Source organism: Chlamydotis macqueenii, chromosome 3 (assembly GCF_036417535.1).
Source record: "Chlamydotis macqueenii isolate bChlMac1 chromosome 3, bChlMac1.mat, whole genome shotgun sequence".
NCBI lineage: Eukaryota > Metazoa > Chordata > Aves > Otidiformes > Otididae > Chlamydotis > Chlamydotis macqueenii.
Genome location: NC_141558.1, coordinates 111,759,715 through 111,774,176, shown reverse-complemented (window position 1 = coordinate 111,774,176; position 14,462 = coordinate 111,759,715). Strand labels below are relative to the sequence as shown.

At 38.0% G+C, this 14,462-nt stretch overlaps 1 protein-coding gene across 1 annotated transcript in view; it reads right to left on the bottom strand.

The window, feature by feature from the left end:
• Positions 1-14,073, bottom strand: part of SYTL3 (synaptotagmin like 3) — a 31,179-nt gene extending 17,106 nt beyond the window's left edge. Inside the window, exons 1-6 of the mRNA XM_086743517.1 lie at positions 13,521-14,073; positions 11,625-11,840; positions 7,913-7,977; positions 5,493-5,544; positions 4,052-4,124; positions 3,033-3,105 (exon numbers count right to left, since the gene is read on the bottom strand). Of these exons, the coding sequence (XP_086599643.1) occupies positions 3,033-3,105; positions 4,052-4,124; positions 5,493-5,544; positions 7,913-7,977; positions 11,625-11,840; positions 13,521-13,630 (589 nt within the window). The 5' untranslated portion in view covers positions 13,631-14,073. The remainder of the gene's footprint in view (positions 1-3,032; positions 3,106-4,051; positions 4,125-5,492; positions 5,545-7,912; positions 7,978-11,624; positions 11,841-13,520) is intronic.
• Positions 14,074-14,462: the final 389 nt, after the last annotated feature.

Below are 14,462 nucleotides of genomic sequence, written 5' to 3'. Positions count from 1 at the left end.
TGGAAATTAGAAAGCAGAGTATATTGACAAATATTTACAAGTTTAGTCAAAATACGGATGAAAGGAGAGAGATTACATACCCTGGTCCCAAACCACATACAATTTTAAGAACATGAGTAGCCCTCTGACTCTAATAACATTACTAATATGGATCAGCTTATCTCTATAATTAAGCACCTTAGTGAATTAGCACTTCAGTAACATTTAGTTCATTGTCAAATAAATCTATAGGACAACTGGACATGTAGCGCATCACTTTTTGCTTCTTATTCCTCAGGGTACAGTCAGAACTCCACTTAAAGGGAAGGGTAGCACTCATCCGTGATTTCTGAAGTTGAAAACTAGCAGGCTTAGCGGCAGACTGTTGTAAATCCCAGATAGTCTCTCATAAAGAATTAATAACTTTTAAGTGGTACATGAAATAGCTATCATAAGTTTAATTTATACAGAAGAAACAAATATTTATCTATCTCACAACATGAGCCTCTGTGGAGGAACCTCCGACAGCAGACAATATGTCATTATGGTATTCAAAAACAATGGCACTCTTAAATGTGATTTCTTTGAAGCCACTTTGGGTTAGTTTTGTTCTTAGCAGTAATCAGTCCTCAGATGTTTACTGTACTCTGTGTGCACCATTAAGGCATCACGTGACATATTCATAGGCAGGCTCAATTTAGTCATCTCTGACTGTAAATGAGACTGGGTTTTTAAAATACACAGTGAAATCAGAGATCATAAAAGAGACTGGAGAGAGAGAGCTAATGGAGTAGATACAATCTGAGTAGCTTGACTAGCAGCAGAAGCAAAAACACAAGCTTGCCTCACACTCTTAAAATGAGCAGGTTACAGAAGAGTTTACTGTGAGAAGGGGAAAAAAATGATTGTTAAGTTTCCATATCTTTGGCTTCTCTATCCAAATGGTCAGTAAGACAGGCACTATCTCTAGAGCCAAGGATGATTTTGCACTACAAATAAAACTACAACCAGCAACTCATTTTACATTCACCAAATGGCAACCATTGGATTATACTCTCCTATTGCTGCCAAACCACGCTGGAACAGGAGGTAACAGCATAAAGAGCAGACTGTACAACAGCGACATTGTGCTGCACGTGCTAATCCTTTGTTCCCAGTGCTCTCAGACGTGCACACACACTGGCTCCAGTAATAGAATCAGAGGCATAACAAGGTTCTCCAGGTTTATTTACTGCAACACATAAGAGCTGGGTGTAGTAAATACCTCTGCAAACCAGAACATTTTTATCTAGATAAGATAGAGTACTAACTTTAGACACTCGTGACCGAAAGCGTTTATTAAGACAGTACCAGGTTTTATTAAGGGGCTGCATTGTCTGAAAGAGCTGTTTTCTTAAGTCAAGAAGCCCAAGTCTTTCTCTATACAAGGCCTCCTATAATTTTTAATTATTGACTTCAGTGATTGCAACAGCCTGTTATTTTCTAAAAAATTAAGAGGTGAGGATGATAGCACATGAGTGGAGTTTCCCATACAGCTGAATGGATCTAACAACTTGCTGCCAACCCACTCTGCAACCACTCCTTTTCCCTCCTCGCTCCCCAGCTACTGGCCACGCAGACCAACACTTGTGCTGGCTCCAACATACGCACCCTACCTATTTAACTCAGTAAACCAGCAGAAAAGTACCTATGTGTTTTGCCCGGATTAATGTTCTGCTGTTTTAATTAATCGAACCAGTTGCCAGAGGGGTCCAGAAACACCGATGCTAATTCAAGTTGAATGATGGCAGCATAAGGCCAGAAACAGAGAGCAGACAGACATGGGGGGAGTAGGACCCTCCTTTCGGTAGCAGTGAACTATTACATTAGCTTCCTGCAGTCCTGACAGTCTTTATCAGTAAACGTGGGATATGACCAGGTTTCAAACTAACAGAAAGCAGCATAAACTACTTTGCATCCAATTCCGTGCTGCCTCAGCTACCTGCTTCCAGTAGCAAGGTATCCTGTGCCACCCTACACTACATTTCTGTTCAGGAGAGACAGCCATTGTGTCTCTGCGTAGCTTTAACGTGTGTTTACACAAATTTAATTTGTGTCTTTGTGGTTAAGGGAGGACAGGCCTTAGGATGGGTGGAAGAAGTTAGAGGAAAGACCAAACAAGAACTAAGGTAAGAGTTACAGGGAAAGGCAGAAAGGCACTAAAGCCAAATTTATTCAGGTCTAATCTCACATTTGGAGTTGTCTAAAATGAAGCTAGTAAGAAAACACTACAGTTCATTCAAAAACATGCAAATCTGCAAGCCTCTAATCTTCATAGGGCTCAGAAGTTGTTTTCCTCTGGTCACTGATGCCTTTAATTTGATCTTCACAAAGGCTGGCTGCCCTCAGTGTAGTTAGCCTTAGCGGTGCACACACAGTCTGCACCCCAAAGAACAGCAGGCACAGTAAGTGAACGGAAGGAACCAAAAGCATCAGAATGAAAGAAGAGTTGTTAGGAGTGGCTGGCTCTTAGAAGCATGCACTAAAAACAAACAAAAAAAAAACAAAAAAAAAAAAACCACAAACCAAAAAAACCACACAACTATATAGACTGAGAAAGAGCGGGGAAGTAGTCTTGAGAACTGCCCGTGAATGAAAATATTAAACGCTACTTCTGTTACATCATAGATTCTGACGGGGTCAGTCGCTGTTCAGTTGGGTAACACAAACATCACTACAGTAGAAAGCGGTTATTACTCTGTGCTAATGTGAGTTATATATACTGCCTCTGAACACCCAGCAAACTTTAAAATGACATTATATAGTCTTTTCACATCTTTACAAGAAAGGCACTCTGGGTTGGTATCATCAGCTTGTTAAACAACTAATAGAATATTGAAGGAGAATTAGATTAACGTATTATTTTTCAGATTGGCTCACTCTTGGCATCAGCTATTTCAGCCATTACTCAATACCTTTTTAATAACTATTTTTTTTTGGCCAACAACTTGGGAAAAAAACTGAAACATTTGACTACGTTACTCTAGAATGACAAAGTAGTGAAAGCTACTTACTTTTTATATGTGTTGTGAGAGACAAAAACAGGTTTTCCACAGATTTATTAAAACTTTTAGACTGTCTGAGTTCCTGCAAATAGAAGATGTCAAGTGTAAGAAAACAAAATATTTGCTGTTTTAAAGTTTTCATGATCGCATATCTATAGACCACAACAATCAGATAGTAAGGCTGCAGCCCTTTGCTCCCTTCTGTAGATAAATACATCTGAGGACATACGTTGACATGGTTGAAAACTGTCTCACTAATGTATGAAGATGGAAAATAATCTTCTCAGTTCCATACTCTTTGATATATAAGTGGAACTCCTTGTAGGAAGACCACATAGCAATTTCATAAATACTACTAATCACATCACTGATTTGTTGTAATTATTTAACGCTTCAAGTAGGAAAGTCCTATCTATTACAAATGCTCCTGTGGCTCCAAATCAAAGAGTTTTCATCAAACTCCAGGTAAGCACACAGTAGAGTATTTACAGAATTGCAGTGGGCTTCCTCAGAGCCTGAGGACCCAGTCCAAAATGAACTGAAATAGTAATTTAGTGCAATTTTGATGAGTTCTGAGCCATGTTCTACTGTTTTGTCCACTAGAAACTGTAACACAAAGGCAACTATCATCAAATTTATTGTTTTTCATTCAGTAATGAAAGTAACACGTGGAATGATCGCATTATAACTATTGAATAACACAGGATCATAGGATCATGGAGGGGAGCTCAGGAGGTCCAGTCTTCCTGTACCAGGGCTCCAAAAACCAGGTGCAGTTTTCTAGTGCCAAGCAGAGCATTTAATTGCTTCCCTCAAAAACTGAAAACTAACTGAAAACATGACCGTCTCTGACCTCTCTCTCCTACTACCAATACAGCATAAAAAAAACGACAAAGCAACAAAGGCAGCATTTATATTGCAACATGATGCTACAGCAGTTGCTATTCACTGCATTTCTGTGGCTCTGGTCTTTTCATATCAATACACCCTAAGAGGTGCATGTATACATATATTCTGCAGATACGTACATTTACCGTCGTGTTGCTTCCTGCTGTGGATTCTGTGAAAGGAGGTGGTGTTGGAGGTACAACAGAAATTTTACTAGAAATTTAGGAGACAATAAACAGTGCAACAATTAATATATTACGCTAATAGATGGATAAATAAACCACATTAATGTACAGTATTTTCATTATCTGCCTTTCCTGCACTCTAAACGTCTGGGTTGAGATCCTGTGTCTTTAAGAGCTGCAGTGCAGGCTTATTGTGTCTTTGTAAGAATTAGGAGTATCTTTCTGTTTTCCCAATCTTGGGCTGCTCAAGGCAGAATTATTAACTTAAAATAATCAGGAAGACCTAATTTAGGACAAGTTTCCTAGACTCCTAAATGGCTGGCAGTATTACAATCTGCATCCTGAGTGTTAAAACACAATTCCTGTGTAACACTCTCCCATCTCTGTTTCAGAGATGTTTTCAGAAAACAGTCATCTTTATCTGCAATACTAAAAGGATCCTTCCCTGCCTGGACCCAGAGCTGTTAGAGCCCCTTTACAGCATTCCAGCCATTTCACCATGGTCGGGGGGGGTGGAGGGGGGGGGGGCGAAATCTGACGGATCCTGTTTATCATGGCACAATCGCGGACTCTAAAGGCAGTTGGTGAACTTCCTTTGTTATTCTCTTTCTTTTACTAGATGTAGTTAAAAGCAAGTCATTACGCAGCCCTGGTTAGGATTATATCTAGCTGAATATAAGTTTCTGTTTTATGCAGCTAAGCCTTGCCAAGTAATTATCATAAAATTTACACCATTTCTTTGTATCTTACTGTTTTTTTTTGAAGGAAGAGGGGGTTTTATATAATATAGTTTAAGTAGAGTGTTATTTCATTGTATATCACTGGTAATAACCTAAGTATGGTCACGCTTAGACCTCAAGTCAAAGTATTTATTCAGTGTAAACTGGATTTTTTACTTGGTTTAAGTTTGGTACGTGGACATGTCTTACTGAACGCAGAGCTTCCTGTCTACTATTTATTCTAAAGCTATCAGATCAGCAATATTGCCCACTGAGCAAATAACAATGCTATTGCTATTATAGCTAGCAAATAACTTTTCTTCTCTGATAATTTAAATGTAATGTGTAAATTTAAAAGATAATAATGTAAACAGCTACGCAGAAAACATAAGCAGATACAACAAAAATAATGCATGTCCCTTCATTGCAAGTAAATAAGAAACTATTACTCTAAACATAGTACTCTATTTTGTACTTGAGATCCTTTTTGTGGATTACTGAGATATAAAAGTGGCAATTTTTCTATGCTTTTAAAATTTGTACTCCAAAACTATTGAAATTTGGTTTTCATAATTAAAAAAAAAACAACCAAACTGCTGACTAGTTTAGAACACACAACATATTCCCTATACAAACTCTCAGTGTTCTAGGACCATCTGTCCTTTTATAAGTCTTACCTCAGTTTCTGATAAGATTTCAAGAGCTTTGCACCAACTGTTTCATGTCTGTCTGTGAAGGAGAAAAAAAACAACAAACAAAACACTCAAAGGTCACTTAGCAACCACAGCAGCTACTAACACCTGTATAACACCTCTTAAAATCAGTGCCTCCCAGGAACTGGCCTGTATTTACAGAAGCTCATGCTTCACTTCAGCTGTAAAACTGAAACACTATGGAAAGCTTGAAAATGTGTACAAGAGTAGGCACACGGTCATCTCTTGCATCTTATAAAAAAATTATTTTCCCTTTTCCTACTAGAGACCTGGACAACCATGAAAACGTATTACTAGCTCACAAATACGAGCAAAACTCATCCCTATGGGGAAATTGCAACCATGTCATGCTCCTCAGGTGAGCAGCCACATGATGCACCAAGGAGCAAGCACCCCAGCAGGCACGAACAATGAGGACTCATAAAAACGTAGTTTGCTCCTGAGCGATCACCAACAGGAAGAAGGGCTAAATGCAGTCACAAATGGCCAACTGAAAGTATCTGGAGTGGCTTGAACCACTAATCGTTCCTAATGCAGAAAGCAGCATGTGATCCATGCTTTGCTGAAGATGCCATTAATTATAACATATTACTTACATAAAAGTACTAGACCTTGGTGGTGGTAGAAACAATCAATTTATTGATGTTACAAACTTGAATCAAAACTCCAGACTTAATGCTCTGTTATTAATAACTAATATTTAGTATCTTGATTTCTTAGATTTTTAATTTATTAGTCAGTAAAGGCAGTCTGCCACTTCTAAGAAAATGTGGTTTTTATTCTTTAGGTAGAGGCTACACAAAATTAAGAAAAGGCATACTGATTATTTTTTTTTTCCACTCTGCAATATGAGAAAACTTCACTGTAACATGTATTTTTTCAGTCAAACTTATTTTCCAGTGAATACTTCACTTGCGTTCTGTTTTCAACCCAAAAGAGGGCACTGTCTCTCCAGGCTTGAAGGATACATAACTACGACGACTGCTGCGTTTCAGTTTGCCATTTTTTAACCCCTTTAATTATATCAGTTGATCTAATCAAAGGCACTAAACAGAACATACTTCTCCTTGCAGGCTTATCTTCTGTATGTCCTTAGATCTTTGACTTCAACAGTACTACTTTTAGACTAACTAAGCAAAACCCTTCAAGCGCCCACAAAGCTTTGGTAACACAAGGTGAGAACTCATTTGTTTTACTTGAAAGAGGGACAGTCAGTACCTTGCAATATCAGTTTCAGTGTCTGAGGAAAACATAGCATTTTCCAAAAAATGAGAGAGGTTGCTAAAATTAGCCACTTCAGACTCGCTGAAAAGAATATAAGGGAAAACTATTCAATGGTTACGGGACCCAACTGTACTTTAAAAGATCAGTCAACTAATACTTTAAAATCAGAAATCATGTTAGCTAGAATGGAATTCAGGGAAATCTTTCAACTTTTAAATGAATTGTTTTAGCAGGAACTATAATTCAGTTCCTTAATATGCTACCTGCTCTCTTTCCTGAACACCAACTACCCCAAATTTGGCCAATTATGCTCTTCATTTATAACTTCCTACTCAAGTTTCTCAAGAGATATTTAAGGCCCAGTAACTTCCCTTTTACCAGCTACTCTTAAATCTAGATGTGATGCAGACGCTGAAAGTGAAACTGTAAAATTTAGCTACAGTCAGGCACAAAGTGAAATAGTTGCCTATCTAAAGCGGTGCTTCAAATGAAAGAGGAAGGAAATCCTCTCCACCTCATTAGTCATTGTAGATGAAAATGAAGACTAACAGCCTCTTGCCTGGCAAAACACATTCCCTATAGATCAATCCATCCACATACTCTAAAATCTCTTCGAGGGCTTTGCATTTCTAATTGTGCTGAAAAGACTGAACACAAGGCAATGGCACAGCTGTCTGAAAGTAAAGAAATAGTAAGTGTTTAGCTCTCTGTTGATTTATAGCTAGAGATGTTTTTCTTTATTCCATTCTGTCATTTGTTTGAGGTTTAGAACTTTCTCAGTGAAAACAATTGAAGTTTTAACTGACAAACAATGGATGCAAGATAACTTCCTTCCTGCACATGTATTTTAACATTTCTGTATTTACTTCACATCATTGTATTTCTCAGAAGTCTTACAAGCTCATTAACTCAAACTGATATGGTCAGCAATTTTCTTCATTCTTATTAGTCATATAAAGTAAATTATACTTTTAAATGCATTCTGCTAGTTTGTGTTCCTGTTTCATTTATGGCACAGACAGATGCACTGCATGGTAATTCCTGACAAATCTCTCCCCAAGTGGAAGAAAAATTAAATACAGTGTCAGACTCCATTCTCTGGTTCACTTAGATGAGGACTACACATTACACAGCAGTTTATGGTCTGTTCCAGAGATTACCTTCACCTGGGTATTTCTTTGCTCGCTCCTCAAAGAACCATTCACCAGCCTTTACTTTCACTTCTCTGAAAAACAAGCAAGAGACATCTGAAGCAACATTTTCCAAAGTGCATTTTTTTTCAAGCATTTGATTACCATTTAACAATCCAACAATCCTCCCTATCCCTACCATAAAACTACGTTTTCATGACTGCTCACTCCATTGACTGATTTTGCTGTGAGCCTGCAAACAAAGGATTCCTCCTCTGCATTTTTTTTTTCTTTTTGTTACGTAGGACTGCCCATGAAAAGCAATACATACTGCTCCAGGCATTGCTTTGAAGCCAGGGGTCCACTCCAGTCTATACAACCAACTTGCAACTCAGCCCAGGCACTTGTGCTGACTGTTTACAGCTGCAGCCCAAGTCCGAGGGGAAGAGAAAGACAACAAAAGAGGATACGCTCCCAAGCAGAACTTGGGGTGGCTACCAGGGAGCACTGAGCTCCACAACCTTTATAGTGTGATGGCTTCATGGCCTCTCTCTCTCCATTTTGTGGAGACTAACATCAATTACCTCAATGTCACACATAGGCACCAGGATAACAGGATCAGAAGAGTAATGATTAACAAGGATAAAATTTTATCATACTAAACAGCTCTGTCTAGAGCAGATTTGGGTCTCGCATTTTGTTGCCTCCAACTGAGTTAGATGAAGTCTGCGATTTTAACTCATCTATTATTAAAGAGACAAAAAGAATTTTAACTGAGGATTCTCTGGAATCTTCAGGCTCCAAATTTTCATCTAAATGTCTTACTAATTTTTAGGGCATATAGAATATCTCTGTTCCTTGTGGATTTTCCAATGCTTATTATAGGATGAAGTTCCACTGCAAAAATTTCCTCAGTACAGGCACCACTAAACTTTCTTCTCTACCCAGTACTTCATTTTCCTTCTAGGAAATTAATATCTTTATTATCTTCACTCCCTCTGTGAAAATTGCTTGAAATTGGTAACAACATACAGACAGTAAATTCCTGTAGTGCTTGCCTCCTTAAGAAAGGAAAAATCTCCAAACACAATATAGCGATATCCACCAAATGACAGGCAACAAAATCCCTTGCTCTGCCATTTCACACCTCACTTTACACTATGTTAAAACACACAAACTATAACTAGGATATCATTTGTTCTTTCTGTGGCTTGATTTTAAGGCATTTTAGGTGTTTAAAATATACTTTTGTAAGTAGCAATGGAGAATATTAAAAAAAAAAAATCACTACCTGTGTAGATCGTACTGTTTATTTTCATGCCTAACCATAGATCCTTGTGCATAACTGAACACACGAGTCTGAAAATCAGCTTCAAATAACTTTGAGACAGGATACTTATTTACTTTGGATGGAGATCTATGAACTAATAAATGTCTGAAATCTCTGGCTGCACAGGATCTTCAAGGGCTCTGCATTGGTAGTGCCTCGATTTTCATCTCCAGCCTTCCCTTTATGTTCTTCCATGGTTATCTTCCCAGAGTTTAATCTCCAGTTCCACACAGGCTAACGTGATAATTAGTCCACTCACAGGATAAAAATGGACCTGGAAATATATGCTTTGGGTTTTTTTGGTTTTTAGGATTGTTTTTTTCTTGGCTAAAAAGTGTATTAAGCTAAACTATGATCAATACTGTGAAAGTGTGACAATGAAGCTGATAAAGACTCATTCTTGTCAGGTAAAACAGACTGATCTCCATCAAAGCAAATGTCTTTCTAGACTCCTAAAAGACAGGATTCCTTTAAAAGTAACACACTATACCCATTCCATTCTCATAATAGATACCTCTTCCAGGTGAAATATACAAACTTTGTCAGTCCACAAGGCTTTTAAAGTTTCTTATCTCCACATGCTCCTCCACTGAGGTGTTTAAGTGTGTTCATTACAAACATGACCCTAATGTCTAGGAGAGAAGCTCAGTAGTGCTGTTGCTGATAATGTTTTGTTCAGGAAAAAATACTCTAGTAGTAACCAAGACTCAAAATTATGATTGCTCAGGACTTGAAAAATCAGCTGTTACATTTCTTAGTCATCCTATTTTTCTCTTACCAGGGTAAACAAAAGGCTTTGAGTAGCATTTACCACACTGCTGCACTCCGTACCTTTCTTGAGATTTGCAGCCTTGACATAAAGCTCACTGAAGGCAACGGAAGAAGTCTGATCGATTTTAATGGACTTTGCATTGCATTGCAGCTAAACAAGATCAAATGTGCTGTCCCTTTGCTATAAAGAGAATTTAAATGATAGCTGAATAATTCCTTTATATTAGCAAGACAAAAAAGAAAAAAGTAATTTCCTCAAGGAAAAGTAAAAATGTCTTTTAATTCACTTAAATAATGCTTTCCTGGTTGTACCACTAAATATCTGGATAAGCTTAAGAAATAATTAAGGGTGTGTAGCACTATACAAGGCAGCTTAACTAGCTCCTCTCTATAGGGGATTTCCACTGTGGCCACCAAACAACTGGAAACCAATTTAAAAAAAAAGAGGAAGTGAAGGGAGGTATTTAGAGGATATGGAAAGTTAACTTTTTGACCTTTCCTTTTAGTGCGTATAGTGTGAAGCACAGATAGTTAAATACATGCACCAAAATCTAGGAACTGCTTTATATCAAATATAGATGAAGCCAGTATGCCTATTTTATGTATAAATTGCAAAATAAACTGAGGATTCAGAGAACATCTTAGTGAGAGTTTATAGCCTCTTCCAAACTGTAGAAAGTTACTTCAGACCAGTAGTAGAAATTTATTTAGCTTAAGATCAATACTTTGCCTTACAATAATGTCCAGGCATTACTGAAATATCATTTTGGCATCTTAAGAGGGAGTGAAATAGTGCATTAATCTTGTGCTGGCATAAAGTAAAATCTCATCCAAATCCTCACCCTTCATACAGGGATATATATCATCCAGCAAAGATGTTGATTCATTTCCAAAACTATCTTTCTTTGCCTACATAATACTATTGTTCAAAGGTGTAAATATAGCTAAACCATTTGGTTTAGAAAGATTCTGATTAATAGAATGGACTATGATGGAGTATTTTGATATAAAAATTGTACCAATACAGTAAAAGAAAGACTCTTTCCTGGAAAACAAAACCAAGGTGACATAATAAAAGAAAAAACAACTAATTCAAAGTAAACAAATTTGGATTTCTGACCACACTTAAACAATTCTTGATGATGTTATTAATGCTTTTTGCTTTTTAAATTTATACAAAACATGACTTCAAATTATTCATCAGTCCAAGGTCCTCATTGCTGTAGTATGAGGCAAAAAAATCATTAATAGGAAACTGTCAAGAAATTGGCTATATGACACCAAAACACAGCACCTTCAGTAACTTGTTATGAGGCACAGGTTCAGTATTGAGTCAGGGGAAGGAGTTCTATCTACAGTTCAGAAACTAACGACTGTTCCCATACTTTGTCGTTATCATCTTTGTCACACTACACTGAGGATCCATTTGGCTAAATACAGGAAGGGAAATCCTGACTACATGAAGTATAATGCAAAATTCCCATTCATTTCATTGCTACTAGAACATCTTCCCATGTTTTCATTCCCCCAGAGGCTTTGTTTCATTAATTGTTTAAAGCAACAGATATCCACAAAACCAATGTGCATCCACTGGATAACCAGTGTAAACCAGCAGTTATCCAAACCAGTAAAATTTCTTACCCGTGAGCATAACAAACGGTGCATTTCCACAGGCAGGGATTCAGGCAGACACGGCATTCAGAGCACACTCGATGACTGCAGCCGGTGCATACTGCACCTCTGTTCATCAATAACCCAAGCGATTTCTGACAACGAGCGCAAGATCTCTCCTGGTATTCATGGCTTGCATTTCTCGCCCCTTGCCACCGGAGCTGCTGCAACTGCAGTTTCAGTTTCCTAATTTTCAGATTTAAATAAATAAATAAAATTAAAAAAAAATGAAATAGACCAAAACCCCCATGTGAGTCACAAGCTAATACGCTGCTTGTGCAATATCATTACTAGTGGGAGATACGCCCTCAAGCTTGACCTCAGCTGAGCACTGGCTGAAGGTTTCTACATGCAGCATTTTTGCACGCCGATGCAACCACAACTGCGCGCACAAACAGTGTAATTGTCCAGTATAAATGGGGTTCCGTTTATGTCAGTTACGCACACCCAGGGCAGGGCACCAAAACTGTGTGTGCAAGTAAGTATGTAGTCACATTTTAAAAATGAGACTAAATGGCGCTCCCTTTCATTTGATGATGGGTTCTGATCATATTTATCTAAGAATCAAATAATCTATCAAATAAAAATAATAATAACAAACGCATCATCTAAAGTTAAATAAAAACCAGATTAGACCAAAATTACAAAATCTCTCCCTTTCATTAACTTTGCTTCCATTACACGTACCAATAATCAAGATGTTTTTGTTAGCTACAGCAAACAGTTGTTGGGGATTTTTTTAACCAATTTGACTTTTTTTACAAGCCTTTACTTAATTTTCACAATAATTTAATATGTCCAGTAATATTTACATAAATGTTTACTGTAAACAAAGTCTATGTTTCTACATTTAAGAACTAAAAATTTCTAACTTAACAACACAAATATCCTGTTTTACATGGGATATGCAAGTCACAGAGTCATAGAACAGTTAGGGTGGGAAGGGACCTTCAAAGGTCATCCAGTCCAACCCCCCTGCAAGGAGCAGGGACATCTCCAACCACATCAGGTTGCTCAGAGTCCCGTCCAGTCTGGCCTTGAATGTTTCCAGGGATGGGGCATCCACCACCTCTCTGGGCAACCTGTGCCAGTGTTCCACTAACAGGTACATGTGGCCAAACAGGGTGCAAGCTGCAAGGAAATCCTTGCTCTAGCCCTGATATAAAGCAAATAAAATGCTGGAGGATTATCCCTTATCCTTCACAACTGAGATACTTGCATAGTGTGAAATAATTAAATGGAGTCTTTTTCCTAACCAATGACACCTACTGACACTAGCAACAACCTCCCAGACAGTGTGGTGCACTTCTTACCTGTTGGATGTGAAAGCGGACAGTGACGGATACAGCACAACGAGCAGGTATCCAACAATTCTTAACTCCAGTTTTGGCACAATGTAAGTTAAATAAGCCAGCCAAAGATCTGAATGTGTTCTGTGTTACCAGAACTACATAGGCATACATAGCAACATGACAAGAATGCCATAAAACCTTCACAGGAAAAATACAGGCAGCAACGGAACTGTAGGAAGGCTAGAAGTAAAATTCACCAAGTAGATTATTCACTGCACAGTACTTACTCATCTTTACTGTAGTCAATAGTAATAGGAAATCCAAGAGGCTCTGGATAACTTAGTTTTCCCAAAGAATAAAAAGGCATTAGGTAACAAGAAGTTAAAAAAAAAAAAAGGAACACATTTGGAAGGACAGTAAAGAGGAAGAAGAGTAATTCTGAGGAAAAAAAAACAACAAACCACACACACACACAAGAAAACCAAATCCCCCACCCCCCCCCCAAAAAAAAAAAAAACAAACCAAAAAAACCCCACCCCAAACAGAAATACAGGAATAGGGGAACAGCAGATACCTTATTCTTTCCTCCTCTGTTTTTCTCACCATCTCGTCACGGTACAGGACTTCCAGAACAGCCTCTCGTTCCAATTCCTTAAGGAAGTTTAGATTAAATCCACAGGCCATCTTTGCCAAGCTTCACTTCTTTTGTAGACTCCTGTCCTCTGGTTCTACTACATCCAGAATAATGAATACTACTTTACAGAGTATAACGTGGTCTGAGTGTCTACTAAGTGCCTCTGCTCTTACTTGATTGGTGATGCGCTTCACTGTGTCATGCCCTTGAAGAGAAAAAGAATCACTCCTGTCTTCACAGTTGTCACCATTTAAGTATTTCTGCTACCCAGGGAATACGAAGAGTTAGCAAGGTCACAAGTGTCCTGTCTTTTTCACATGAAAGAACTTCTTGTTCTTTTCTTTTTTTTTTGGCCAAGAGTGGTTCCCAAAGAGATGAGAGCTTGCAGCAAGGTCCCAGATAAGGCTTTTACTCTCACCAGATGGAGCAACAATTCACCAAGAGACGGTGTAAAGCAGCGGGGGGAATGGTTTGTTTTATTTGGTTTTGTAGATTTGGGATTTCCAGGCCTAGGGGGAAAAAAAAAAAAAAAAAAAAAACAACCGAAAACATGTTATTCTTCTCCTCACCTCTTCAAGACATTCCAAATAGTATGTGAAGATCACATTTTGCTATACTTGGACCTTTCATGCACTACTTCAGATACAGGAGAGATTTTAAGACAGTCTCACCATACTGTCCACTAACACTTCAGCCATGTACTCTCACATTTTTTTTGTACGGTCAACATAAAATGAGCAATAAGGAAGCTTAAGACAGTTTTGAACACAAGCCTACAGGCCCCATGACCAGAAAAGTCATACTGGTTGAGGCAAAAATGGCCCTTTATAATCTTATTTTACTGAAAAGACAAAATCATCATAATCCTAAGAGGAAAAAGGG